The sequence below is a fragment of the Mesoplodon densirostris genome, chromosome 20 (assembly GCF_025265405.1).
Source record: "Mesoplodon densirostris isolate mMesDen1 chromosome 20, mMesDen1 primary haplotype, whole genome shotgun sequence".
NCBI lineage: Eukaryota > Metazoa > Chordata > Mammalia > Artiodactyla > Ziphiidae > Mesoplodon > Mesoplodon densirostris.
The window spans coordinates 11,965,607-11,992,500 of NC_082680.1; the positions used below are offsets into that span (position 1 = coordinate 11,965,607).

The following is a 26,894-nucleotide window of genomic DNA, read 5'->3' on the forward strand; positions in this document are numbered from 1 at the left end:
AAGGAAGTTTCCTTCTCTTTCCAGTTTGCTAAGAGCTTTATTATGCATGGATATTGAATTTTATCAAGCATTTTTACTGTATCTCTTAAGAAGATTACATGGTTATCGTCTTAAGATTATTCTGTTAATGTAGTGGATTATACATTGATTGACTTTTGAATGTTAAATTGCCCTTGGATTCCTGGAATAAAACAGATTTCATTGTGGTGTATTTTATATGAATTTTTATACATATTCAATCATAGAGAATATTGAGACTGGCATGTGTTCAGTTTTAGTAGAAGTTCCATGTGCTCTTGAAAAGTGTGTATTTTCTGCAGGTCAAGTTTGTTCATTTTACTTTTCAAATCTTCTGCATTTACTGGTTTTTCAATTTGCTTATTTTGTCAATTATTAAGAGGTATAATAAAATCTCCAATTTGTGATTATAAATGTCTCTTTCTCCTTTTAGTTCTGTTAATCTTTGCTATATGTATTTTGTATCCAGGCTATTAGGTGAATATAAATTTAGCACTATGTTGTATCTTTCTGTTCAACTGACCTTTTTATCATTATAAATTATCCCTCTTTATCTCTAATGACCCTTTTTGTCTGGTATCAGTAAAGCTGTATCAATTCTTTTTTGGCTAGCATTTGCATGGTTTACCTTTTATTATTCTTTTACTATCAACCTTTCTGAGTTCTTATATTTAAAGTGTTTCACCTGTAAGCAGTACTTAGTTGGTTTTGATTTCTTATCCAGTTTTTAAATCTTCATCTTTTAATTGAAATATTTCATTTATTTACACTTAATGCTATTAGTGATATATTTGGCTTTGAACCTGTCATCTTACTCTTTGTTTTCTTTTAGTCCTATCTCTGTTTCTTTTTTTCCTTCTTCTGGATTAATCAAGTATTTTTAAATTTTGGTTTTTCCTTCTCTTAGACCATTAGTATTACAGTCTTTTCTTTTTTGCTGTTTCCCTGATGATTACATCATGCATCCTTGACTTAGAAACTGTGAGAAATTAATGCTTTTGCTTTTTTTCAGACAGCGCAAAGATTTTTCTTAATTGAAATATACTTTAATTAATGTATTTTTAATTGACATATATACACTAATATGTATAAAATGGATAACTAATAAGAACCTGCTGTATAAAACAATAAATAAAATAAAATTCCAAAATTCCAAAAAAAAAAAAAAAAGCAGCTGTTGGATTGCCTAAGGTAAAACTCATGGACGTATAATATTCTCTCCTGTAAGATTACTTATAAGAGAAATAGTGCTAGGGAAAATAGGTAGATGCAATGAAAAACAAATTAGGACTCAAAGTGAAACGTGTAAAAATTTAAACAGCCTGATATTTTAAAATTTCTATATAATAAGAAGGCTTCATTGACAACTCTGTGTGTGTGTGTGTGTGTGTGTGTGTGTGTGTGTGTGTGTGTAACAAGCAACACTGCCCAGTTGGTCCAATAGTGTGGAAGAATTGACACTGATATGCCATCAAACAAACACCTTTCTCAAGACATTTTCATTTGCTCCATCCCTAAAAAAAAAACAAAAGAAAAAGAAAAGAAATACATTTTTTTTTTTTTTCTTTTTGCGGTATGCGGGCCTCTCACTGTTGTGGCCTCTCCCGTTGCGGAGCACAGGCTCCGGATGCGCAGGCCCAGCGGCCATGGCTCACGGGCCCAGCCGCTCCGCGGCATATGGGATCCTCCCAGACCAGGGCACGAACCCGTATCCCCTGCATCGGCAGGCGGACTCTCAACCACTGCGCCACCAGGGAGGCCCCATTATTTTTTTTTTTGATGTGCAAAGATTTTTAAAGACTTAACTCCATGATTCCCTTTCCTCCTTGTGTGCAATTATAGGTCATATATTTTAGTTACATTTATTCTAAATCCCATAAGACATTATTATTATTGTTTTATTGACAATCAGTATTTATTTAGATTTTCCTATATCTTTACTCTTTCTGATGTATTCTTTTCTTTTCTGCATTATTGTGCTTCCAGTTTGGGTCATTTTCCTTCTGCCTGGAGAATTTCCTTTAGTATTTCTTTTAGTACAGGTCTATCAGCATCTTTGTTTTGATTTCATTTGTGAAGGACTTTTTTTCCTGCATATTCAGAATTCTGAGTGAATAATTATTCCTCTGAACACATTAAAAATAACATGTCATCTGGTTTCCACTGATTCTGTTCAGCTGATGGAGGAGTCTAATTGTTGATCCTTAAAAGGTATTACATCTTTTTTCTTTCACTGTTTGTAAAATTTCCTCTTTTTCTTTGATTTTCAGCAATTTCACTCTGATGTGCTAATGTGTTTTTCTTTGTGTTTATCCTAGGGAAATTCTCCATTGTTTCATTAGTTTTCTTGAACATATTAATTATAAAGTTTTTAATTCCTTTTCTAAATAACGGTAGTATATGGATCACCTATGGGTCTGCTTCTTTTGCTTCTTATTTTTCTTGGCTTTCAGTCATTGGGCCCTGTTTCCAGTGGAATGCTGGATATTATGTATGGATTGTAGAGGATCTGGCTGATAGCTTCCTCCAGAGAGGATTTAATATTCTTCTGGAAGGCAGATTACAATATGGGCAGATCACCTGGATCACTTGAGGGACCTGAATTCCAATTTTTCTCTCCCTAGGACCATGAGGCAACTGAGGTATCTGCTTACTGTTTAGCCTCCTAGCAGCTGGTTTTGCTTTCTCAGCTTCTTGCTCTGCACGTATGTAGCTTAGGAAGGGCAAAAGTCCCAAGAGGAATATTGTGCAGAATATTGGGCTCACTTCACAGTTCATTTTCTCTGGCCCCTTGTATGCTGGCTACCTTGTCCCCAACTCAGTTTTCATCTCTGCATCCTCCCATCACTGTCACAGCCCTGGGCAGCCACAGTCTGTCAGCCTGTGTGCCTCACTGCTGGAACTGAGACATGCCCCCCAAGGGAGAAGAGTGGCAGTGATGGTCCCTTCACCTCCTTGCATTTCCCTTCTCCCTGGGATCTTGGTCCTCGAGTGCTAATTGCCTTTGTTGCTCTTCATTGCTTTAAAACAGCTGGAATTGTTTGTTTGTTTGTATTTTGCTTTTTATTTTACTTTATTCAGCCTTCATATTTATTCTCAGCAGGAGAATTGGGTCTCAGACCTCTTCTTTTTCACAACTAGAAGCATAAGTCCCCATCTGATAAGTTTTTCAATCATTTCTCGAAGTATATGGTGTTCATTGCCACGTGTTTTACCTTCTCCAGGATGCAGTGTCAGTCTTACTTGCAAGAACATCAGCTGAGCTGTTGGCTGTGGAACAAGAATTAGCCCAAGAAGAAGAAGAACCAGAGCAGGAAGAAGAGCAAAGGGGTCCAGATGGACATTGGTAAGATGGACATTGGTAACACAGCTATTTCCTTTCGCGACTGGGATCTCAAAGAGGATGTGTTTAGATTCTCAGAAGAAACTTTCAGGGAAACCTTTATAGGTTTAGACCTTATTCTGGAATTAATGGAAAGTAGTGCAGCTTCAGGGGGCTGCCCCTAGGGAAAGTCTTTCCTTGGTCATTAGAGAGTTGAAAGGGGTAGTGGCGAGTTTGCAGACAAAGCCCATGAGCAAGATTCTTTGTTCTTGCTTCAGTAATTCTGACACTATTTCTTGGGCTTTTTTTTGGTTTTAAGTCTAAACTACCTATTTTGAAGGGTATGGTAGTTTACTTCAGAGTCATAGATAAATTTAAAAACTGACTCTTTTTCTGCAAACTACCAGAAGTCCCATTTAGGCTCTGGGAAGTCAAAACAGATATTTAGAGAATAGCTTCTGAAGAGCTCTTTTTCTGTTTGTTGCCACTTTCACCTTCTTTTTCTGTTTCCTTCTCATTTTTCATACCTCATTGTTTGTAAAAAAGAAAAAAAGGTTATTACAGCGTTTGTCTAGATTCACATATGTATAAAGAACTATCTTTCCGGGTTTGCACTGTTTTCTCTAAAACAAATTTTAGCGAATGCATGCTTTTTTAGTATATATGTAAAGTCATTTGGATTAATTTTGTATGTATTGTTGCTTATTCTGTTATGTTTGAACTACTGTTGACACATATATGCATATACATATATAGCAGCATTTGTGTGTATGTGTGTATATGTAAAACTTCTTACAAACTTGCAGTGACAAGATATAAATAACAAAATTGTGGGCATTTGGAAGGAACAGCTTACTATAGTGATGTGAAAAGCAGATATACTTTGTTCTTATCAAAAGTCCTTTATAGGGCTTCCCTGGTGGCGCAGTGGTTGAGAGTATGCCTGCCGATGCAGGGGACACGGGTTCGTGCCCCGGTGTGGGAGGATCCCACATGCCGCGGAGCGGCTGGGCCTGTGAGCCATGGCCACTGAACCTGCGCGTCCGGAGCCTGTGCTCCGCAACGGGAGAGGCCACAACAGTGAGAGGCCCGCATACCGAGAAAAAAAAAAAAAAGTCCTTTATAGTGAATAAAGTTCAGAGCACCAAAAAAAAAAGTAAATATGAGAGTGATTATGAGGATCATCATATCTTGAAATACTGAGCCTTCTTTGCATATGTAAAATATGCAACTTGTTTCACCCACATTTCAAAAAATGCACTTAGAATGTCATCTAAAGGAACTGATAACTTACAGTCCTCATTGCTAGTCCCCCCCGTGTTCATTTCATGACCAGGTGTTTAACAACTAGTCTGTTCCAGTCTGTCAGTATATCACCAGTCACAATTAAAGCTTGACTTTTCATTATCAGTGGAAAACAATGTGCCCATTATGAGAATATGAAACTCAACAAAGAGTGAGATTTTCTTACCCATCCTGGTACTCTTGCTTTCCTGTCAGTACAGTTTATACAGAATATAAACCGCATCTGTATTCTGGAGCCTCACTTGTAGTGCCACCCAAGCCCAGGCCATGGCTTTTGTTAAAGACAAGATCATAGACCATTCAGAGTCTTCTGTTAGTTCAGTCGTAAGACTCCTCTACCCAGGGTTCCACCTCTGCTAGACCATGAGCACAGTTGATAATGGATATTTTTATTCACTCTTAGCAGAGAGTCACTGCATTCTATTGTTTGAATAATTTTACAGTAAATGAACAACTGATACCAAATTATATTATAGCGAGTCTCAGTATTTTCAAACCGTGGGTTAAGCTTTATATGTGATTTTTTAGCATATTTCTATTTAATATTTAGGAATTAGGTCAAATTTCATGAATTTAACTTTTCAGTACGAAATTATGATGATTTTGCTTCAGATTGCTGGAGAGTAAGGTGATAACTTTATTTCTCATGAACATTTTAGTAAAAGTTCCAGCCAGAGAACTGGCTTGAATCGTGATGTGTGAGTCTGTTCATCGCCCAGATAACGGGTTAACATGCCCAGGTTGCACCGATCACAGAGCACACCTGCTTGACCCTGAACGGTATTGTGTGTTGTTTCACCCATAGGTTAACCATGCAGAGAGAGGCCTCTGATGAAATTGTGGCTGAGAAAGGGACTGAAGTGAAATTGGCAGAGGGCAGTTGCTGTGCAGAAGATGTAAGCTCATGCCCGAGTGTGCCTGAGATGAATGAGGACACAAGTAAGACAGAAAACAACTGTGCCAACGACCCTGGGAGTCAGCCACCTGCAGGAGTGCCTGCCCTGGTGAGTGTTCTCAGCTGTCCCCTCCTGAAACTGGTCTCCTAGAGGCACCACGCAGACCAAGTCTGTCTCTTCAGCTATAACTCCATGTTAGGATTTTGTGCCAAAGCTGATCAGGATGGGCATTTGTGGGAGTAAGAACATAAGAAACATTGTAAATGCCTTAACCTTTTCAAATGGGCCGCAAGTATTCATTGTCCAATTAAGTTTCGTATAAGAAGATAAATAGTGGCGTTTAGGGCTTCCCTGGTGGCACAGTGGTTGAGAGTCCGCCTGCCGATGCAGGGGACATGGGTTCGTGCCCCGGTCCGGGAGGATCCCACATGCCGCGGAGTGGCTGGGCCCGTGAGCCATGGCCGCTGGGCCTGCACATCCAGAGCCTGTGCTCCACAACGGGAGCGGCCACAGCAGTGAGAGGCCCGCGTACCGCAAAAAAAAAAAAAAAAAAAGTGACGTTTATCTCTCTGTAAATGTTCTGTGAATATTTACTGAAAGCATTTTCAGAATCTCCTGAATAACACCAGGATGCCTACTTAATTATATTAAGTCTCATAAATGTTATAAGTTTATTTCAATTTCAAACATGAGGTAAACGTGTAAAGCTCATTTTGGTTAGATGGGGCTCTGATTGAAACCAGTTCAGGAAGGTGGCAAATGACTCGGTTTAGGCACAGATGCCATGTTACTAAGCAGGTGACTTTGCTGGTTAGTGACGACATGTTGAGACTGCCATCCCCAAAGGGGGAAACTCATTTTCAAGGTTTGAGGATGCTGGCAAACTTGGGAGTTTAGAAAATAACAGTTATTTATTTCTAAGAAAAATAATGTTATACCCTGACTGAAGACTTCATGTGTGTACATATATACATACATACATACACACACATATACATACATACAGTCGGCCTTCTGTATCCGCGGTTTCTGCCTCCGCGGATTCAACCAACCGTGGATCTGATTCAACCAACGCGCATAGTAAACAGTACACAATTGGCTGAATGCAAGAATGTGGAGCCCCAGATACAGAGGGCCAGTTGTGGGACTTGAGCACCCACAGAGTTTGGTGTACAGAACCAGTCTCCCACGGATACCGAGGTATGGCTGTATATATAATTGCATGTTCTGCGTAAACCTTTTTTTTTTTTTTTGGGCAGTACTCGATATACATCATACATTTATTATTAGTGAATATCCCTCTGAAATCAGCAATATTAAAAAAAAGTAATGATTGCACTACTTGGTCAAGCAGAACTAGCAAGTTTCATTTTTAAAAAAGTACAAATCTGTTAAAAATTTCAATCAGTATACACATATATAATACAACATACTAGTTATGTTAAATGCTACAAACCACTGTGAATCCAATGGAATGGAGAAAACCACACATTTAAGCTTTAAGAACCAAATAACTAGTGTATTTTCATTTTCTTATATTTAGTTACTTTTATCGTTTACTCTGAAAAAAACTAATCAGAAAGTTGAATAACGTTCAATGATGAAGAATTCTCAAGTCAGCTTCTTTATAGAAGCACATTTACCGTCTGTAAATCTAAAGCTTCCTTTTTTTAGGTCTCATCTGTTAGAGGTGGGGCTACCACTTATAGGTAACCCTGTTGGACAGATATTATCCTACCCTACCTGAGGGTAACTTCCTAAGAACTAAGTAGAAAACCACCTTCCCATCAGGAGAAAGACAAAGGCCGTCTCACAGAAGTGGCCCTGGTGCTAGATGAGTCTCTTGTAAGATTAGGTATTTCTTTCATACTTAGAAGAAAGGAGCAAGAAACGTCTCTCCGCTCCTGACACATTACTGACTTCTAGGTTGATAAAGAGACAAATACCGACGAGGCGGGCAGTGCCAGTGTGGCGGTCCGCCCCAAAGACCGCAGCGGCCTGAGCGCCCGGCAGCGCCCCTTCGTGCGGAGCAGCGTGATCGTGCGCTCGCAGACCTTCTCCCCCGGCGAGCGGAGCCAGTACGTCTGCAGGGTAAGGCGTCTGCGGGGCGGGCATCTGCAGGGTGAGGCGCGCAGCGCTCTTAGGGGGCTGCCACCTCTCCCCATCCCCTGCCAGGGGGTGGCCCGTTAGTGACAATAGACAGTGCCAGGGGATCTTCAGACTCGACTACAGATTCTAATGGCTAGAAATGCCATAAAATATACATAAAATATCACACTCTTACTCGTTCTTTTTAGTTTGGGTTGTGGAATTTTTTTCTCTCCTTTCTTTCCTCAAATTTATTGTCTCTTTGCTTCTAATGCCATTTATTTGGCAAATAAGTGACATTAAGGACCAGGCTGCTAAGTCTGTCTGGACCTCAGTGTGTATTTAGAAACTTAAAGTGACTCAAGATTTATGATGTCTTGTATATTTCTGCTGTATATCATGCATACTTCAAACCACGTTAGTCGGGCTTCCCTGGTGGCGCAGTGGTTGAGAGTCTGCCTGCCAGTGCAGGGGACGTGGGTTCGTGCCCCGGTCCAGGAAGATCCCACATGCCGCGGAGCGCCTGGGCCCGTGAGCCATGGCCGCTGAGCCTGCACGTCCGGAGCCTGTGCTCTGCAACAGGAGAGGCCACAACAGTGAGAGGCCCGCGTAATGCAAAAAAAAAAAAAACCATGTTAGTCCTGCTGAGTCAAAAATTGTGAATTGGGTTTTAGGACAAAAATCGCCTTTCTTAATGCCTCCAGACACTGAATCAGATTTCTAGTTCTGTGGAGAATATTATTTGATTTGCATCAGTTTACCAAATTCTAGTTCCATAAGTATTTATGATTTATAGTAATTTAGATTTAACATTATAAAGTGGGTTAGAAAATACTTTTGGAATTCTAAACTTATTCATTCAGTTCACCAAACATTTTTATTAAGCACCTGCTATTTATTAAGCACATTGCCAGATCCTTGGGATTCGTCCGTGAACCAAAGACCCAGAGCCCTGTCCTTGCGGGGCTTAATTTCTTGTGAGTTGAGCCAAACAGTAAACATGATGAGTAAACTGTGAAGTCTCTCGGGCAGGGACCAGTGCTCTGGAAAACAGTAGAGCAAGTTAAGAAGGGATGGAAATGTTGAGGATGAAGGTCGAAAATTTAAGTAGCTTCAGAGTAGACTTCACTGAGAAGGTGACGTTTCAGCAAAGGCCTGAAGCAGGTGAGGGAGTGAGTGTGGGCTGCCTGGACTGGGCGTGTTCCCAGTTGTACATGCTGTGACTCCACTCTGACCTTGAGCTCTGTGCACTACACAAACCTTTCTTTTAAAGAATGGATAGTGCATATTAGTTAAAATTATTAGGGATAATTTTTTTTCAAAATGTATATAATTTTCTTAACAAATGACTTATGATAACTGTAACCAAAAGGCAATTATTGAAAGAAAATCAAGTTATTTAAGAAAAGCAAGAAAACAGGGAAAAATTTGTTTGGGGAGGATTTTCTTAAAGAAATAAACTACCTTCTTTCTGTGATAAAGTTCTCAATTCCAAGCTTCCTCTAGCACATTGGTACCCACTGATTTCCTTTTCTTTTTTTTTTTTTTTTAATCCTTTGTTGCCAGTTAAATCGAAGTGACAGTGACAGTTCAACCCTGGCTAAGAAATCACTATTTGTGAGAAACTCCACCGAACGGCGAAGTTTGAGAGTCAAAAGGGTATGTATTCCCTCAGCGGCATCCCGCTGTCCTGGACCCACCCAGCGTCTTGCCTATCAGAGCATGAGCACCAGTACTGCTGGGTGTCCTTGCTCCGTGCTCTTGGGCGCTGGGATGAAGCCACTGGGATTACGGAGACACAGCTGTTGTGTTAGTTATGGAAAAGGATGTACTGGAGAGCGTTCATTCATCACCAGTGTGGAACCTCTGATAATGAAGGGTAAATCCACTTTGCAGCATGGATGGAGATGGGCCTGCCGAGTCGGGGGGAGCATCTCTGCTGCCGGCCGCCTGGTCTCCACACCACGGCCGGCTCTTGAGCAGCTGTGGGGAGAGTGTAACACCCGGTGCCTTTCGTGAGGAGCAGACGTCCGGGAAAAGGAGGACACGGTTTTAGTAGCTTGCTTAAAAACAGGTATTTTTAGAAGATTAAGATTAATGTAGATGGAAAAGCTCAAGTCAGGTTTTCCTGGAAGCCAGAGGTCTCTGGATGAGCTCGAAAGGGAAACTCTGGGAGAATTTTAAATAAATTAAAAGGTTGGACTGTTCAGAAATTCCTGTTTATTTACCAGCAGCTAAACTAGTGATGGAAAGTTATTTGTTTACTAATAATTTGTTTCGTGCTAATTTCCGAAGCTGCTTTATTTCGGCTTAAAGCATGGTGTTCAGTAAGAATGCAGCGCTCTGCACACTGAGCTCTGCAGTGACGGGCAGGACCTCCCTGCCTGGAGGAGGTCTTCCGAGGGCACACAGGTGACTCCAGGTGCAGATCGAAGGGCGGAGTGAGCTCCCCTGGTCGGGAGAATCAAAAACGCTTCGTGGGGAAGGTGTCTAGCCTTGACACCCATATAAAATTCCAAAAGAAAGTGGTAGCTTTGTTTCAGGGATGGAGATGGATACTGGGTGCTGTTGGATGGATACTAGGTGGCCTGACATGGCACAGGGGCAGGGAAGCACATTCAGGGGATGAGGAGGGACCCAGCTCAGCCAGGCTTGGGCCCCATGGGTGGGAGTGAAGGCTGGAGGGTAAGTTGAGTCATTATCCTCACCAGCGGCTCTGGTTTAGTGCCGCTGTGGGCAAAGTACTGGATGTGTGACTGGGCAACATGTAACTTCCTGGTTTAACTTCCTAGTTACTTGACAGTCATAAGCATATTTCTTTTTTCTAAAGGTAAATATGCAAGCATTTCTTTAACCTCGGCATTTTCAGGACCTTTTGAAACATAGATCTTTCAGATTACCAAACTTTGTGCTTTAAAAGCACCTAAATTTCCATCATCTTGAATGAAAACTCTTCTCAACTCTTTTCTAAGTCCCCTGCATTTTTAAAAGCACATACGTTTAGAGGGTGGTAGCACTCTTCAGAGAACTTTTAACCAGCAGTGTTTATGAATTGAGTGGAGCTGAAAAACAGTCGGGTTACTGATAAACTTAGTTTAATCCTGAAACACTGCTTAGGAGATCACTGTTAACAGCTTTTAAAGTGGGCAGATAGAGCTTGGTAGAAGTGAATGGGGAAGTGTATTCTGATTTAGGAGTTATAGCATGAGAACCGTGTAGAGGTGAAGCATCTCTGGAGATCAGTGGAAGGCTTCCTGGCTGGGAAGGCGGCAGCCCGGCCAGCGAGGCATGAGGTTGGGGGGACCCATTGCCCCATCTCTCCCCAGTTCAGCGACACCACACTGACAGCCTGAGAGCAGTCATGGCGGGGAGCATTGACGCCAAGGAAATGGGCAGATCTTACAAACCAGGGAGCCCGCTGTTACACACTTACCAGCAGGCTGTGCCCGCGGGAGTCTTTAGAAAGCCTCCATGTACCTGACAGCTGGGAAGGATTTCTGATCTTGAAAACATGAGTAGTACAGTCGAAGAGAGTGTGTGTCTAGATGATTCTTCTGTGTAATAAGTTTGTTAGAGCAGAGGTTGAACAAAGGGAAAGCCACTAATAAGAACATTAGAGAATGTTGCAGCAGGATATGTTGGGCAAGGAGAAAGAGGAATCCGAGGAGACAATGAAAGCTATTCAGACCTGGGCCGCGGCTCTGAAATGAGAAGAGGGACAGACAGGCCCCTCCTTCCCGTCCGTCATGAGCACCACCATTGTTCCAGACCTTCCAGCTGGAATACCTGTCAGGTCTGAGTCCTTCTGTCTTGTATCAAATAGTACCCGTTTTTATTAGTAATCTCTTATTTTCCATTCCCACTGCCAACAGTCTGGGCAAGAAATACCCTCCTTGTTTCCCTCTGCCCAGGCAGTCCTGCCCAGCCTCGTTTGAAGGCCTTTCCTCAAGCGAGTTTGACCCAGCCCTGAGTGAGCTCTCCCTCCCCTGATTTCCTGTGACACAGAAGCCGCCGCCAGCGGACACGCATTCATACATATTCAGTAATTATTTCTTGATAAGTGGATAAGCTTGGTCCCAGAGAGAGCACAGTGATTCAGGGGTGAAAGTACTGAATAGATATTAAGCGATGGGAAACCGAGGACGGAGTCAAAACCCTAACTCCCCTGAGCAGCTGTGTCCTGGCCAGTGCGTGCAGAAATGATAAGAGAGAGGTGTGAGCTGCGGGGACGCAGGTGCGTGGCCTGAAACAGAGCAGATGTGAGTTTCTTATGATGTATTTGTCGTTCACAGAGGCCGGCTTCGTGTGGTAAATTGGTCCGGCTAAGCTAGGCTCTACCACGGTGCCAACTTCAAAACTCTCTGCCGTTTAAAACAATAAAGGCTCGTTTGTTGCTTACCTGCATGCTCAGTGCAGGGGGGGACAGGGGGGCTCTGCTTGTCCTCCTTCAGGACCAAGCCCCCCGGCCTCCCCGCTCTGGGCCTTTGCTGCCCCTGTAACAGGGGTCAGGAGGTGCCACATCACTGCCACTCACCCCTCATCGGCCAAAGCAGGAAGCAGGGATAGTGCCCTCCTGTTAGGTGACCAGCGACGTAATGAGGGTGTCGTGTTGTTTCTAACCCTCCAGACGGTGTGCCAGCCGGTGCTCAGAAGGACAGCACCCGAATGCCCCGTGCGAACCTCTCTGGACCTGGAGCTGGACCTGCAGGCCTCGCTGACCCGGCAGAGCCGCCTGAACGACGAGCTGCAGGCCCTGCGGGGCCTGAGGCAGAAGCTCGAGGACCTGAAAGCCCAGGGCGAGACGGACCTCCCGCCGGGTGTGCTGGAGGACGAGAGGTTCCAGAAGCTCCTGCGGCAGGCCGAGAAGCAGGTACAGAGCTCGGTGCCGCCGTGAGCTCCAGGGCGCTTACGTGGAGTTCACGTTGCCTAAAGCCCGCCGGGTGGAAGGTCCTCAGCCTACACCTCAGTCTTGCTCGAGTCTTCAAGTCCTTTTTCTAGAACTTAGAACACATTTGTTCCCATTGTGTTTCCTCCTGCCTGGTGGCAGCCCTTGTATCCAATGATAGTGAAGAAGGAGCCCACAAAGCAAGGTGCGTTTGTACCGTTTTGAGAGTGATCTGATTCCCCTGAGTACAGATTTTTTCATCTTTATTTTTACCAACTCTGTACGTCTAGATAGATGATTGGAGTTACATGCCTTTTTTTCTCATCCCTGAAGTTGGTGCTCACCTGCTCTGTGAAAGAGAAACTGTTTCCAATCGTGCGCCTTTCATTCTGGCCACAGAAGTTGATGAGGACCATTGGCTTCTCTCCTGCTTGCACTTAAGCCCCACATCCACTCCTTATACACATGTGGACACACTGGTGCACATGCACATACACACACATGCTGCCCTTTCACATCCACCTTCCTCCCCGCCCACAGTTGGCGATTTGTGAGATTTTCAGCACCGTGGCCATAAAATGCCTAACGATGAGCAAACAGCCTGCCAATGGCTCCCGGGGAAGCTGTGAACGGAGTCCAGCAGCAGAGCCCAGCTCTGCCTGCCTTGTTAGGAAAGCTGTCAGGCCTCTGCGTCACTCTCCATAACCTTCCTCCTTTGCGGCTGAAAGTCTGTTTTGTAGCTCAGAATAAAAACTGAATCAGAGTTAGTGTCCTCGTGGGTAGTACAACCCCCTTAGGAAGCAGAGTGAGAAGCCCAGGACTGTAATTAGGACGGATTGTGTTCCTTCCTCTGTCAGGCTTCTTAACGTGACGGTAAATAAATCACTGGACCTTCCTGCAGGTCAGGCCCCCATCACGTAAACTGAAGGTTAATCACACTCTCCTGGAATCTGGGGCATAAAAACTGGCTTCCGATCCTCCTGAACCGGGCAGCTTATCGTGACTTATTGGGTGAGAAGGGGTGAGGCATGCTGAGGAGGGGCTGGTATTTTTCCAAAGGAGCCTCAGGTTGCTTACAAAGCAGAAATTTCTTTTTCTTCCTCTGAGTGTTTCCCTGTCAAAATGCCAGTTCTGTGACGCTAGGCTTCTTAAAATAATACAGATGTTAACATTTGTAAAAGTTAGAATCTGCTAAGAAAATTCTATGTCAGAAACATTAATACAGCTCATTCAACAAAAGAACTCAGTGATTACAGTGAAGTGTTCAGCACTGAGCCTCAACTGCCTGCAAAGCTGGCGGCTATCGATGATTAACACCTGATGAAAATTTTATGATATATTTTAGCACCCAGACTTTTGGAGGAAGATATAGACCCAGGTACAGATATAAATACATAAACACAGAGACAGGGGCTTCCCTGGTGGCACAGTGGTTGAGAATCTGCCTGCTAATGCAGGGGACACGGATTCAAGCCCTAGTCTGGGAAGATCCTACATGCCGTGGAGCAACTAGGCCCGTGAGCCACAACTACTGAGCCTGCGCGTCTGGAGCCTGTGCTCCGCAACAAGAGAGGCCGCGACAGTGAGAGGCCCGCGCACCGCGATGAAGGGTGGCCCCCACTTGCCACAACTAGAGAAAGCCCTCGCACAGAAACGAAGACCCAACACAACATACATACATACATACATACATAAATAAACTCCTACCCCCAACATCTTCTTACAAAACAAACAAACAAAAAAAACCCCACAGAGAAGTATGTTCTCACTCAGCAGGCAGAAGAGGCTCTTTGTGTGTTGCTTGGTGGTCAGTCTAATTTCGCACAGAACAAAGCCAAGTTTCACAGTGACTCTGCAGCCACCACATAAATGCTGGTAGTTGGAAACAGCAGCAGCCAGCAGGCTACTTTGAGGGACTATCTTAATAGTGTGTACAGGGGATAAAATAGGCCCCACACTTCCATTCATACGGAAGGGAACAAAATACTGAACAGGATCCCGGGGGCCTGTTGTATCTCTGATCTGGTAAAATACGCTTTCTTGGGGAAACCGGGCCAGGTTTTCTCCCCTAAGTATATCTGGCATGTACCTTCCTTCACCGTTTTTTCCTTATCTCTCCGTTTGTTCAAGTCAGTAAGGAGATGGCCATTTTAAGATTGGTTTGTTCATCTTATAAGTTCCCCAAAATTAGAATAGCAGCAACATTTCAGTAGAATTACTAGTTTCCTAGTTGGAGGTACCACATCATGGTAGTAGAAGTCATTTCTTTGTGTCTACTAAGTCAGTAGTTCCCAACCTGGCGCCTAGTGAAAAAATCATCCATTCGCTGAAGGGTAAGACTTCACAAAGTAACTAAAATATCACATCTGTCCCCTTTGAATTTGAGTTACACAAATTCAGAAGCTCCGAGTGACAGCTCACCTATCTCATCAATTCCAAAAGAATCAAGAAAGAACTGCTACTTAAATATAGGCCACTTTTCTAAACAAAATCATTCAAAACAAGGAGAGGAAAGGGGAGCAGTAAAAAATATCTGGAAAAGGGATCCTTTGTGGTGAAAAAAATCAGAAGTTACTGCAGTAGAGTATTATTAGCAAAGCACTAACTAGGTTATGCCCCATTGTAGGCTATTTAGCTTTCTGTAAAGTGGTGTGAGTATAACTGAACCTTCATCAGTACTTGGCTGAATAAATAGTTTTTGTAAAATGTCATCTTTCCTAAAAGTGCCACAAGCATTTTTGCTTTCAAATTTAAACTGAGTTTAGTGCGCTTTGTGTGTTGAGAATATTTTAAAATTTAGACAGTTTTTTTTTAGTTAAAAAATTAACATGTTGTAACAAAGCCAAATAATGCAGAAGTATATAAAGCAACAAGTATTGATAGAAGTGCCCCTGAGTCCCACTCCCCAGGGATGACCTCTGTTGACTGTTATATGTCCTTCCAGCTCTTTTTTATGCCATGTATATGTGTCAGTGTTATTTGGAAGAGTTACAGAAAACTAGGGTCTGAAGACATACTGTTCTGCAACTTATTTTTTTCCCCACTTAATTCTAGTCATATAAGATGAACAGCTTTCCATATTTGTATATGTTGCTGAAATTGATTGTTTTAAGGCATTTGTAATACACATTATGAGTATATCATATCATATTTATTTAATCATAAATATATCATAACTATTTCATTATTCTACTAATGATAGTTTCCCACATTCCAGTCATAGACTGTGGAAGTGAACACTCCTATACATTTTGGGACACCTTTCTTGTTTCAGTAGCGTTTCCAAAGCAAGAATAGAGTTCTAGTAGTAGAATTGCTGTTTGTATCTGTTCGGCTGTGAACCAGTCAGACTGGTTCTTGTCTTTGTCTTGTCTCTTAAGCTGGAAGACCTTGCTCGTTACTCTAAAGTTTATAGCTGCCTGTGTTAACAACACAAGCACAGCAGTCGGCTTTTTCAAGTGCAGAAGGGTCCCAGTGATGGGACCACCAGCTTGCCACAGGCTACAGGTACCACCGTCAGCAAAGCCACTTTTCCTTCCACCACTTTTCCTTCCATCTCTTTGTGCTGACTGCTTAGTTCTGATCCCGAGCTGATCTCTCTTGTAAGACCTGAAGCTGCAAACACCAGTATTCTAAATTTCCTCACCCATTTCCTTCACAGGTCCAGCTGCCCCACCATGACCAGTGGCCTCCACTGAGCAGGAAATTCTGTTACCGTAGCGCCCCACTTGGGAGGTCATGGAGAGAAGGTGCCCAAATGAGTGGAGTCTCCCCAACCCCTGACTCAAATTAATAGTGTCCCCTCCCAATACACACGCCCGCCCCTCCCTGCCAAGGGCTGAGCGCAACTCACAGCGCGTCCTCCCGGGAGTAGAAGCCTCTGTGGAACCTTCCAGACTGGGACGTGCTCTGTCCTCTCCCTGGGGTGTTCACAGTCTGGTAGTTTCGAGAAGGGTGTCACTTTGTAAAAAGCTCTTGGAGCTGCACACGCGTCCGTGTGCACTTTTTTGGTGTGTCCATTCTACTTCAGTAAACAGCTTTTCAAAGGGCTAAGACAGAAAGAAAAGGGTTGAAAAGATGAATAAGAGGTTGAAAGAGTGTATTCTCCAAAATGTTAACAGTAGAGATTTCTTGGACATGGTGCTGTAAGTAGTTTTTAATTTCTTTTTTGGTGGGTGGAGAGGGGGGCAGTTACCAGGTGTTCCAGATGTAACAAGATGATCCCATAGTGCCTATGTGGTAAGAATTTTAAAATGCATTAAAACACACTTGCCCCAGGGCTTCCCTGGTGGCGCAGTGGTTGAGAGTCCGCCTGCCGATGGCAGGGGACACGGGTTCATGCCCCAGTCTGGGAAGATCCCACATGACGCGGAGCTGCTGGGCCCGTGAGCCATGGCCGCTGGGCCTGCGCGTCCGGAGCCTGTGCTCCGCAAGGGGAGAGGCCACAACAGTGAGAGGCCCGCGTACTGCAAAAAAAAAAAAAAAAAAAAAAAAAAAAACCACACTTGCCCCGACCCAGTAGCTGCTCCCTGTTGGCATGAGGTGGACGCATGGGTGTCGTCCTGCTGGGCTGGCCTCCTGACCTGAGCCCGGCGTCTTTCAAACCTTAGAGCACACCTTTGGGAATCTCTAATTAATGTTCTGGGGGGGTCCTGTGTTTTCACTTCCTTACCAGGCCGAACAGTCCAAAGAAGAGCAGAAGCAGGACCTGAACGCAGAGAAGCTGATGAGGCAGGTCTCCAAGGACGTGTGCCGGCTTCGAGAGCAGAGCCGGAAGGTGCCCCGGCAGGTGCAGTCCTTCAGGTGAGCGCCCGAGGGACGTGCGGGGCTGTGCCCGTGTGGCTGAGTCACGCAGGCCTGCACCGCAGGGCGGCTGGCAGGTGACACGTGTTAGGATGTGGGACACCAGGCCCTCTGCTTCCGGTTCGGTGTGTGTGTGTCCCTGAGCTCACAGACCCTGCCGGCCACAGTCCTGACTCCGTTTGAGCCTGGGTCCCCGGGGACCCGGGGTGTCCCCAGCTCTTAGAAGCAGTTAGACATCTCATTGAGAAATCTTAACGCAGAAAACAAAAAGGTACAGAAAAGTCACCTGTCTTCGGGGTTTTGCTGTTCCCTCCCTGGACTGTTCCTCAGGCCCTGTGAGCCATGCACGGGGCTGGGCCCGGGCACCCAGAGAAGGGCAAGCGCCCCTGGCCTTACGGAGGCTCCGGTCTGTGTGAGGGGGGCGGGCAGTGCCATGCGGAAGGAGCCCCCTGAAGGCCAGGTGGGGTCCCGTGAGGGCAGATGCTGGGCCTGCGGGAGCGCACGGGAGTCTAAGAGGCCGTACAGAGTGGAAGAATGGGTACGCGTGTGTCAGGCACCAGGGGTGGTGGTTTTGGAAAGGGCATCGGGGCAGGAGGGACCCGCAGGGACAGAGGCACAGAGCCTTAAAGGTCAGCGCCGGCGGGTGAGCCTGTCGACCACACAAGGCCCCGTGTGTTGAGTGGTGGGGGACCAGCAGGGGTCTCCAAGCGCGGGAGTGAGTGAGGGTGTTAGAGGCGTTGTGGAGAGCGGCCGGGCAGACCCTGGAAAGGGGAGGCCAGGCAGGCGATAGGAGGCTGACGGGAGGTGGGCGGACGGAGGGGCGCTGGGCGGCAGGGAGAGTTCTGCTTTGGGACATACCAGCCTACCAGTTCCCGTAGGCCAGCTTGGGAAGCCATGGTCAGTAGATAAGTAGAAATAAAAATCTGAAGCCAGGATTAAGGATCAGATGGGAGATAAAAATGGGAGTCTTCATCTCACATGTGGTGGTTCCACAACAAACATGGGTCTGACATCCCGGAAAGTGTGAGAAGGTGACCAGGACAGTAGACAGCTGAGATTAAGAAGGAATGGCCAGCGAGCTAGGAGGAGAACTGGGGAGCGTGGTCCTGGAGCTGAGCGGGGAGGGTGACGGATGCTGTCGAAGGCAACAGCAAAGAAGGACTGAAAGACATTCCCCAGGCTGGGGGCCACTGGTGACTATCCAGGGACAGTTTCAGTCAAGTGAGAGGGGGGCGACAGGAGAGGTGTGGTTTTATTGGTCTGAGGTGTGTGTGTGTGTGCTGTGGAGGAGTCTGTAGGAGGCTCTTGAGCTGAAGTGGGAGAAGCCCAAGGAGCATGTCTGACGTGCGTGCGGGGCAGACGGGATATGGGGTGGAGAGGGCTCGTTAGGAAGGGATGGGTTTGGTGCCAGAGGACGCAGTGGGAGTTCCTGCTGTCCTGAGTGAGTCAGGTGCGGGGGAAGGAGACAGGCCATGGCAGGCTCAGACTCTCTTTAACATGATGGTTTATAGTAAAGAGTCAGCTTTTTCCTGTCTCCACTCAGCTCCAGGGTTGCTCTTGTAACTTTCCGAGGATGCTGCTCCTTGGATTTCTAGAACTGCAGGGTGGTGCGGGGAATCCTCTCGTGCCTTTGGTGCAAGAAACACTGTCCAGAGGAGAAGTCATCCAACCTCAGCTGCTGCTAAAACCCGAAATAAATGTTTATAAACACTCCCTTAGCACCCAAAGCCAGGCATATCACCAGGCAGGTGATGAAGGAGAGGGAGATGGACTGGGATATGGCAGCTGCTCTGGAAGCGTGCAGGGGCCTGGGACGCTGTCCCTGAGCTGCTCTCTCAAAGCCCAGGGCTCCCTGCTCTTCCGATTTGTTGGGGGAAGGTAGAAATCAGGAATTGTATGTGAAATATCTCAAGCGTAGACACTGACAACTAGTTTGTGTGTTTAAAAAGCGCCGCGTGAGCCAAAGTAATTCACTTGCAGGAAGTGTCGAAGCAAAGACCCCAGTTTTGGGTTCTGCCTTCAGTGACATCATGACTACTTTCACTCACCCCTTTAATTCTTAATTTTATCTCATAGAATTGAGCAAACGGGAAGGACGCTGTAGCACAAAAATAACTCTCCTTCCACCTTGCCCAGGGTTTTCACGCTTCCTTCCCTCTCTCTCCTTTCCTTAGACGTAGAGCTTTTCCGCCTCAGCTCTTGCATCATAACCCCACGCTCCTGCACCATCTCACTCCCAGTATCTCGAAGGAGGGCCAGTGCTTTATTCCTCCTTAGGGCTTCCAGCGTGTCCCCACGTGGGGAAGCCCCTCAGCAGCCTGTGTTGCGGGGAGACTGTTCGGTGTGAAGGCTTCTTAGAGGCTAGACGTACTGCTCCTGCCCTTGGCGGCTCTACAACCCTAAAAGCTTACTTTCTTGACACTCTCCTAAACTCTGAAGACCCTCCCGCCCCTTCTTTCTCAGCCTCTCCCTCTCAGGTTGTTCCCACTTACCCCGCGTCGGGATGCGGCAGATCTGCCTTTAAGACACTCAGGCTCCTTCTCTTGCCTCATCTGAGCCCTGGTACCCATTGCTCATTATTTTGCCCTTAGCTTAGCATGGTATTGAGTTTAAGGAATTCTCCCGGGATCGTGTACTTCCGTGTGAGGATTCTGGCCCCTAGAATCCTGTACTCCCTGGTCTAGAAATGCTCAGACCTAGACTCACACGCTCCCTCCACAGCCCCGCCCCAGTGGTTTAAAACCTGTCTGAGGTCGGACATGCCTGTGTCGGCCGGTGGTTACCGTGGGTCAGAGCTGCTAGTCTCCTGTATGTCCTTCCGTAACAAGGCGAAGACAGTCTTGATTTTAAATGGAGCTCTAGCTAAGGACAAGATCTCCCACCCGGGCCTGTGGAGACAGGGCTGGTGTTCTTGGGACTATTCTTAACGGGCCTAGAGCATTTTCAACATCCTATTGATGTCGGTGTATTTCTCACCCCGGCTCTAGGGAGAAGATTGCCTACTTCACCAGAGCGAAGATCAGCATCCCGTCCCTGCCGGCTGATGACGTCTGATTACATCGCTGACGAGATCGTGTTTTCACCTCTTCGTTTCTTAGGGAGGGCAAAAGACTGAACGTTTTCTTGTTTGGGGTTTTGTTTTTTGTTTTGGGGGTTTTTTTTTGTAATATAACTGTCAATTCTTAAAGAGCTTTTATTTCACATCAGATTTTCAACATGTTAATTTGTAAAGTACCTTGAATGTAATTCTTACATGTTTAAAAAAGAAAAAAAAATCAGATAACCAAAACAGGATCATCTGGTACACAGATGTGCAGTATACGTGTATTGCCAATGGGCTTTATTTGGTAAAAATGGAATAGAGGCGGGACCCGGCGTGTGTCCTATTGAACCGACTGTTGAGAAATAACTCAGTTTAGCAGCAGGCGGTTTTCGCTTTTCCTTTGTTTTCCCATGGGCGACTATGAAGCTGGCAGTGGCGCCAGATGATACTTGGTGCTAGAGGGCAGCTCGTTCAGCGTGAGGTTGAACTTGAGCATGAACTTCAGTGCAGAGTCCCGGGTCCACCTGAAACAGGTGCTGCGTTCATTTCCATCACCTCTGTTGGAACACTTTGTTTCCTTAAAACAACTGCCTTTTTTTGTCCTTTTCCATTTGTCTAAAGAAAACAAAAACAAAATGCTGAGTGCAGGAAGGCAAGAATGCAAAGGAGCAGTACTTCCAGCCACACTACAGATCCCGTGATTTAGGACTTTAAGGGTAGGGAGATGAAAGGAGAAAGCCAGTTCCCCTCAAATACACTAAAATCAGCAGGTCAGTGAGCAGCTGTTGCTTCTCACTCAACCTGATTGTGCGTCAGTGTTCAGATGCGAGTGTCTGGCTTGCGCCAGTCATGCTTCGTCCTAGGTGTGAGGATGGTACCCAGTGGGTGAAGGTAGGGGCCCAGGGTGCTGAGGACAGACAGTGCTGGTACTGTGGAGGGAAACACATGAGCATCACTTGCTGAAACCAGGAACAGAGGAAAGGGTATCTTGATTGAATCAAGGTTGCCAAAAATTTTTTAAATACTTCAGTAAACAGATTTCTAACATTTACTAGAAATTACTTTGCAGCTGTCATTTTTAGGGAATCCTATCTATAACTTGTGGTAAGCAGTTGGGAGGCAAAGAGAAGAGAGTGCCTGAGGAGATTATTCATTTGAAGTAAAATCTGAGTCGTTTGTAAAAATATATATATATATATATATTCCAGACAAACAAGATGGAAACTGACTAAAGTTTCCTCCAGTGGAGAATTTTAGCTTACCCAACCCAAGCACTTCTTAAAAGAAACAAATCCCCAGGTTAGCTCTGCCAGCATAAAAGGCTTTTAAAAGAAAGAGTTTTATGCAAGTTAAATCATCCATATTACTCGGTCTGTAATCCTGGAGGAGGCAAGGTTTGGTGAGCCATCTTATGTAACAAGTGAAATCAATTTTTTTTTAGAGATGAAAACATCATCTTAAAGGAATGGGCCCCTTAAAAAAAAGAAACACAAGTTCTATCCCTAAGCTAGAATCCTCACTGGTAAGAATATTTATTTGAAAGTAATTACACGTGTTTTGGAAGGTTCATTTTATCAGAATCAAAATTCAGATCAAGCCATTTCTGAGCCTAGAACTGTAATGACTTTTTCCTAAGTGTCCCACCATTTATATACAAAAGTCCTTGAAGGAATAACTGGACGCGACACTACTTTGAACAAAAACCAGCCTCGTGAATTGCCTGAGCACAGTCCTTGCAGGCGGCCCAGTTCATCCTGTTAGGTGACCAAGGAGAACTGGAGGGAGAGCACCGTTCATCCTTGCTGAGGTCAAATGTGAAAAACAGAAGTTTATTTAATGTAGAGTTAAATGAAGGTCAGCTGTTTTCAGCTTTTTAGTTTGACCATGAAAATGTTTATAGGATTATGTGTGGTTGTACCGTACGATTTTATTTTCTTCATTTATTTATTTACGGTCTTATTTATGTTCTGTTTAATATATAGTTCGGTTCTGGCCATCTTAAATGTTTGACACAGAAGAGGCTATATTGGAATATTTACAGCTTTATAAATTCCATCAGATTAGCTGTTAACTTTTTGTACGACAAAGAGTTTCAGACAAGCATAAAAGAATAAAATCTGTCTCAGGCTGGTAGTTAGCAGTTGTGACCAAGATGCTTTTGGTTTTATTTTACAGCATTTGCTCATTTCTAACATGAGAGACAAACTTAATATAATCCTTTTTCACTCTTTAAAAATCAGCAATAGTGTTATGTATTTATAGGCAGCTTTTAACAATCCTGTCATATTTGTACTAACCCAAATGATTCACAGTGACAAAACATTTTAATAACTTGCTCACAAAACCATATGGACAACATGAATTTTAATATTATAAGTACTATTTTTTAAAGGTAGAATTTATTCTTCACAGGGTAAAAAGAATGTAATATTTAGTTCTCAAGTTTGAATTATCAGTATGTTATTACAATTTTGTATATCAGAATCTAAGTGTTACAGGTACAAAAAATATTGCTAGCCAAATGAACAAAGTTTAGCTGAATCTCTGTAGCATGCAAATCAAATAAATTTAAAATCTTTTTTTTGCTATTACTTTATATTGTATTAAATATCAAAAGCTCAGGACTGAACTAAATATTTAATCAGGTTAAATTCTGAATATGTTTCTGTTTTAATTTGTCTTGTTTGTAAAAGTATGCAAATACATCACATAGATTAACTCTGGTTTCTGCACTTTTCATGTGTTTGTGGGTGGAAAAAAATTCAGTGTTTTTTTTTTAAACAAAGATACATATTACCTAATATTTTATTTCAGTGTCATTTATTGTTCAGTGAATTTCCCTGACTGGCGCAAACAGAAAAGTTTACTTGAACTATATACCAAACAAATATAAAGTCTTTCATGAAGAATTCCCCAAGTTTGGTGGCTTCCCTGGTGGCGCAGTGGTTAAGAATCCACCTGCCAATGCAGGGGACACGGGTTTGAGCCCTGGTCCAGGAGGATCCCACGTGCCGCAGAGCAACTAAGCCTGTGCACCACAACTACTGAGCCTGCGCTCTAGAGTCCGTGAGCCACAACTACTAAGCCCCCGTGCCACAACTGCTGAAGCCCACGCGCCTAGAGCCCGTGCTCCGCAACAAGAGAAGCCACCGCAATGAGAAGCTCACGCACCACAACGAAGAGTAGCCCCCGCTCGCTGCAACTAGAGAAAGCCCGCGCACAGCAACGAAGACCCAATGCAGCCAAAAACCAATAAAATAAACAAATTAAAAAAAAAAAAAAAGAATTCCCCAAGCCAGCAGCTTGCTGTGAATAGTTCTTGGTTGGACCATATATATTGCTGATTTTTTTTTTTAAAAGGGGGTGGGGGGATCTGCCCACGACCCCAGTCCCGACCCACAGTCCCCTTGTGGCTGCACCATCTACTGCAGAGCACAGGACACAAGCAAAAGCACGTTGGTGCGGTAGATTTTACATGAATCTTTAAAACACAAGACTGCCCTCCTCTGCTTCTGACACAATAAAGAAGACATGAATGAATGGAAAAGTCTCCATAGAGGCACTGAAGTCTCCAATTTAAAAAGAGATGATGTGTCCCCCATGTGCACCTCTCAAGCTTTCAGAGAGCCAGCAATTTTTAAAATATAATCAGATGTCATACCTTTTAAAAAAAATAAGCAGCCAGACTTCAGTTTCAGTGTAATAGGTGATCTCAAACACTTGAAAGAAGTCAATGATGAGCAGTGACATTTCCAATTGCCAGATGATTCATCTTTATTAAATAACACCTTCAAAAGATGTGGAGGTACTAACACAATGTTTTATCTGCCGGTTCTGTGCAATCGCTGAATCTATTTTAAAATTGAGAAAACTCATCCCCAGTAATGAGTATGATTACTGCTAAGTCTTGATTGGTTTTGGTCTCAGAGTAGAAGATAAAAGTGGTTTACCATCTTAGAAAGAAATGACAGTTTCAGAAGCGAAGGGAAAATGCATTTTAGAAAATCGAAAGCATAGTGAATGGGTTACTGTGTAACAGGAAATCCTACCAAATCATCTGAGGGCACCGCTGATCCCTTCTGGCTTAGTTTCAGGTGAGTGGTTTTCATCTCCAGGTGTAGACGGTGTGGCGGCGTTTCTGCCACTGCATAGTGACCGGAAGCCAGGGGAATCTGGGTCCTGCGGGCAGCCCAGTTTAGCAGACACCCTCTGAGGAGGAGAGAAAATCCAGCAAACCAGCCGATGAAGAGGGCCTCCCCAAACTCCCACCTGGGCACAATCTCGGGGATGGTCTCATCCCAGAACTCCTGGACTGTCCCGTGGGCGACCCAAGAGACAGGAACAAGGGCTGTGACGCCTGCTGTCCAGACCAGAATTCCTCCCAGGATCAACAGCTGCTTCTTGACATCCTGCTGTCCCTCTCCACTTCTCAAGCAGTCCAGGCCAAACCCCGAGACAAGCAGGCCCAGGAATCCCAGGCCGTTTGAGAGGAACATTAAAATCCTGGAGATCCTGAGCTCAGCGGGCAAAGCCAGGAAAGAATCAAAGTCCTTGCATTGCATCCCCACTTCCTCTTGGGTGACGCAGGTCTGCCAGAGTCCCATGGTCAAGTTTTCCATTTCATTTAAGTGACATCCTGCTGTCCCTCTCCAGTTCTCAAGCAGTCCAGGCCAAACCCCGAGACCAGCAGGCCCAGGAATCCCAGGCCGTTTGAGAGGAACATTAAAATCCTGGAGATCCTGAGCTCAGCGGGCAAAGCCAGGAAAGAATCAAAGTCCTTGCATTGCATCCCCACTTCCTCTTGGGTGACGCAGGTCTGCCAGAGTCCCATGGTCAAGTTTTCCATTTCATTTAAGTCCAGGTTGAGATTTTTCCACGTGGCAGGTAGTTTGTAAGACAGGATAAAACCCATCCCAGCAAAGATAGTGAAATTCTCGCTAATTGTGCCACAGCTCTAAATACTAAAGCCATTATAAAATCCTGTGACCTTAGCCAGACCAACCTCTGCCTTTCAGTGGCTATGAAAAGAAGTGTGACACTTGTGTTATCACCTGCAGAGCTCAGAACTATTTTTTCATTGTGTATATAGGAGGCTTCTTGCCAGAGTTGCTATCGTTTAATTCTATGTTGAATAGTTTTCAGAAAAGGATAGGGAAATAATTCTGCAAAAGAGTAATGACAAGGTGTGGCCAAGATCACGTTCACGTCCTATGGGCTGCATGTTGTAGTAGGCAGCTTGTCCCCGAAAGAACATTAAGTCGTAATAATCCTCTCCTTGTTAAAGTATAAATGGCTTTCACGTTGTTCCCAACCTTTCCGTCAAGTCAAAGAATTAAGAAGTCTCTGTGCAAGATGTTTAATTGACAGTTTGGTTCAACTCCTGCTACTTTATATCTTACTAACTGCACCTATCAGATTTTCATCTGTTAAGAGGTCTCATTGAAAATACGCATACCGTGGTTATAACTGGGTGTTATCATTTTTAAAAACAGGTTCAAGAAAAGTATTTCTTAACCAAATAAATCAATCTCAGAAATCTCTTCTGTAGACCTTAAATCAGGCTTTTCTTTTTTTTTTTAATCTCTTAGGCTACAAATACCCAATAACATATGAAACGATTCTGAACTAAACATCAAGTCTGTGTACTTCCACGCCTTCCTGACAGCTTCACACACAAGGACATAAATACTCACTATTTTTTGTTTCTTTGCTTAAATATGCTTTCTATGCCGTGGAAAAATTAAGCAGTAGGACTGCGTAGGTTAGAATCAACGCCTCTGTTGGTTCATCCCCATGCCTGTAACTTTTAACTGAACAAAGAAAAATTTTTATTAGGGCAGATGAGCTGGATATCAAGCAAAATATTTTTGGAATTGTTTATCTTTTTAAAGTACGAAGCTTTTGAGGGAAGAGACGAGAAGAGATTGGCCAGTATTTTAAATCTGAGAGTTTCACAATGTACTGAAAACCTTCAGCCTCATAAAGTCCTGCAGCACAGGCTTCCTAGCGATTTCCTAAACACAAACCACCTCTGTTCAAGAAAGACCAAATCATTGTTGTGGAAATAGCACTTTGGATAGGCTTAGCATGTGGTTTTGCTAGTGCAGAATACTTAAAGGATTTCAGATTGTTAGGTTTTTTTCTTTAGGAAACAGGAACTAATGATCAATTTCAGCTACCAACAAAATCAAAAAAATGTTTCTAATATCAAATGAACACAGTAAAGCTTCATAGTGCTCTCTTGGACAACCGCCACCAAATTTTGATTTAAATAGCCAGATGAATGAAATTTTGTTCTGTTCATACCTATGTAATGCTTACCACAATCATTTTCTTTTAGATATAAGATTTGCCTCTTTCTTACTTCTCCAGGTTTTGGGGGGATGGGGTATCTAGGATAGAAAAGTCATTATTTAATGTATTTAATGAGAAAATGTGAGCATCACAAATATAGCTACATAACAAAGAACGCTTTATCATGTAGACCATCACAGTTGATATAGGGAGATACACCTCTCTGGTCTCATCAAAGTC

The 26,894-nt window shown here is 44.2% G+C and overlaps 2 protein-coding genes across 2 annotated transcripts in view; one reads left to right on the top strand and one right to left on the bottom strand.

Moving 5' to 3' along the window:
* WWC2 (WW and C2 domain containing 2) overlaps positions 1 to 23,121 on the top strand; it is a 147,059-nt gene extending 123,938 nt beyond the window's left edge. The window contains exons 17-23 of the mRNA XM_060086224.1: positions 3,243 to 3,364; positions 5,451 to 5,649; positions 7,468 to 7,632; positions 9,196 to 9,288; positions 12,257 to 12,499; positions 17,190 to 17,317; positions 20,305 to 23,121. Of these exons, the coding sequence (XP_059942207.1) occupies positions 3,243 to 3,364; positions 5,451 to 5,649; positions 7,468 to 7,632; positions 9,196 to 9,288; positions 12,257 to 12,499; positions 17,190 to 17,317; positions 20,305 to 20,371 (1,017 nt within the window). The 3' untranslated portion in view covers positions 20,372 to 23,121. The remainder of the gene's footprint in view (positions 1 to 3,242; positions 3,365 to 5,450; positions 5,650 to 7,467; positions 7,633 to 9,195; positions 9,289 to 12,256; positions 12,500 to 17,189; positions 17,318 to 20,304) is intronic.
* On the bottom strand, positions 20,779 to 25,331 carry LOC132481171 (claudin-22-like). Its single transcript, XM_060085851.1, is given in 4 exon segments — positions 20,779 to 20,884; positions 24,390 to 24,769; positions 24,994 to 25,238; positions 25,241 to 25,331. Coding segments are annotated over 4 exon segments (822 nt in total).
* Positions 25,332 to 26,894: the final 1,563 nt, after the last annotated feature.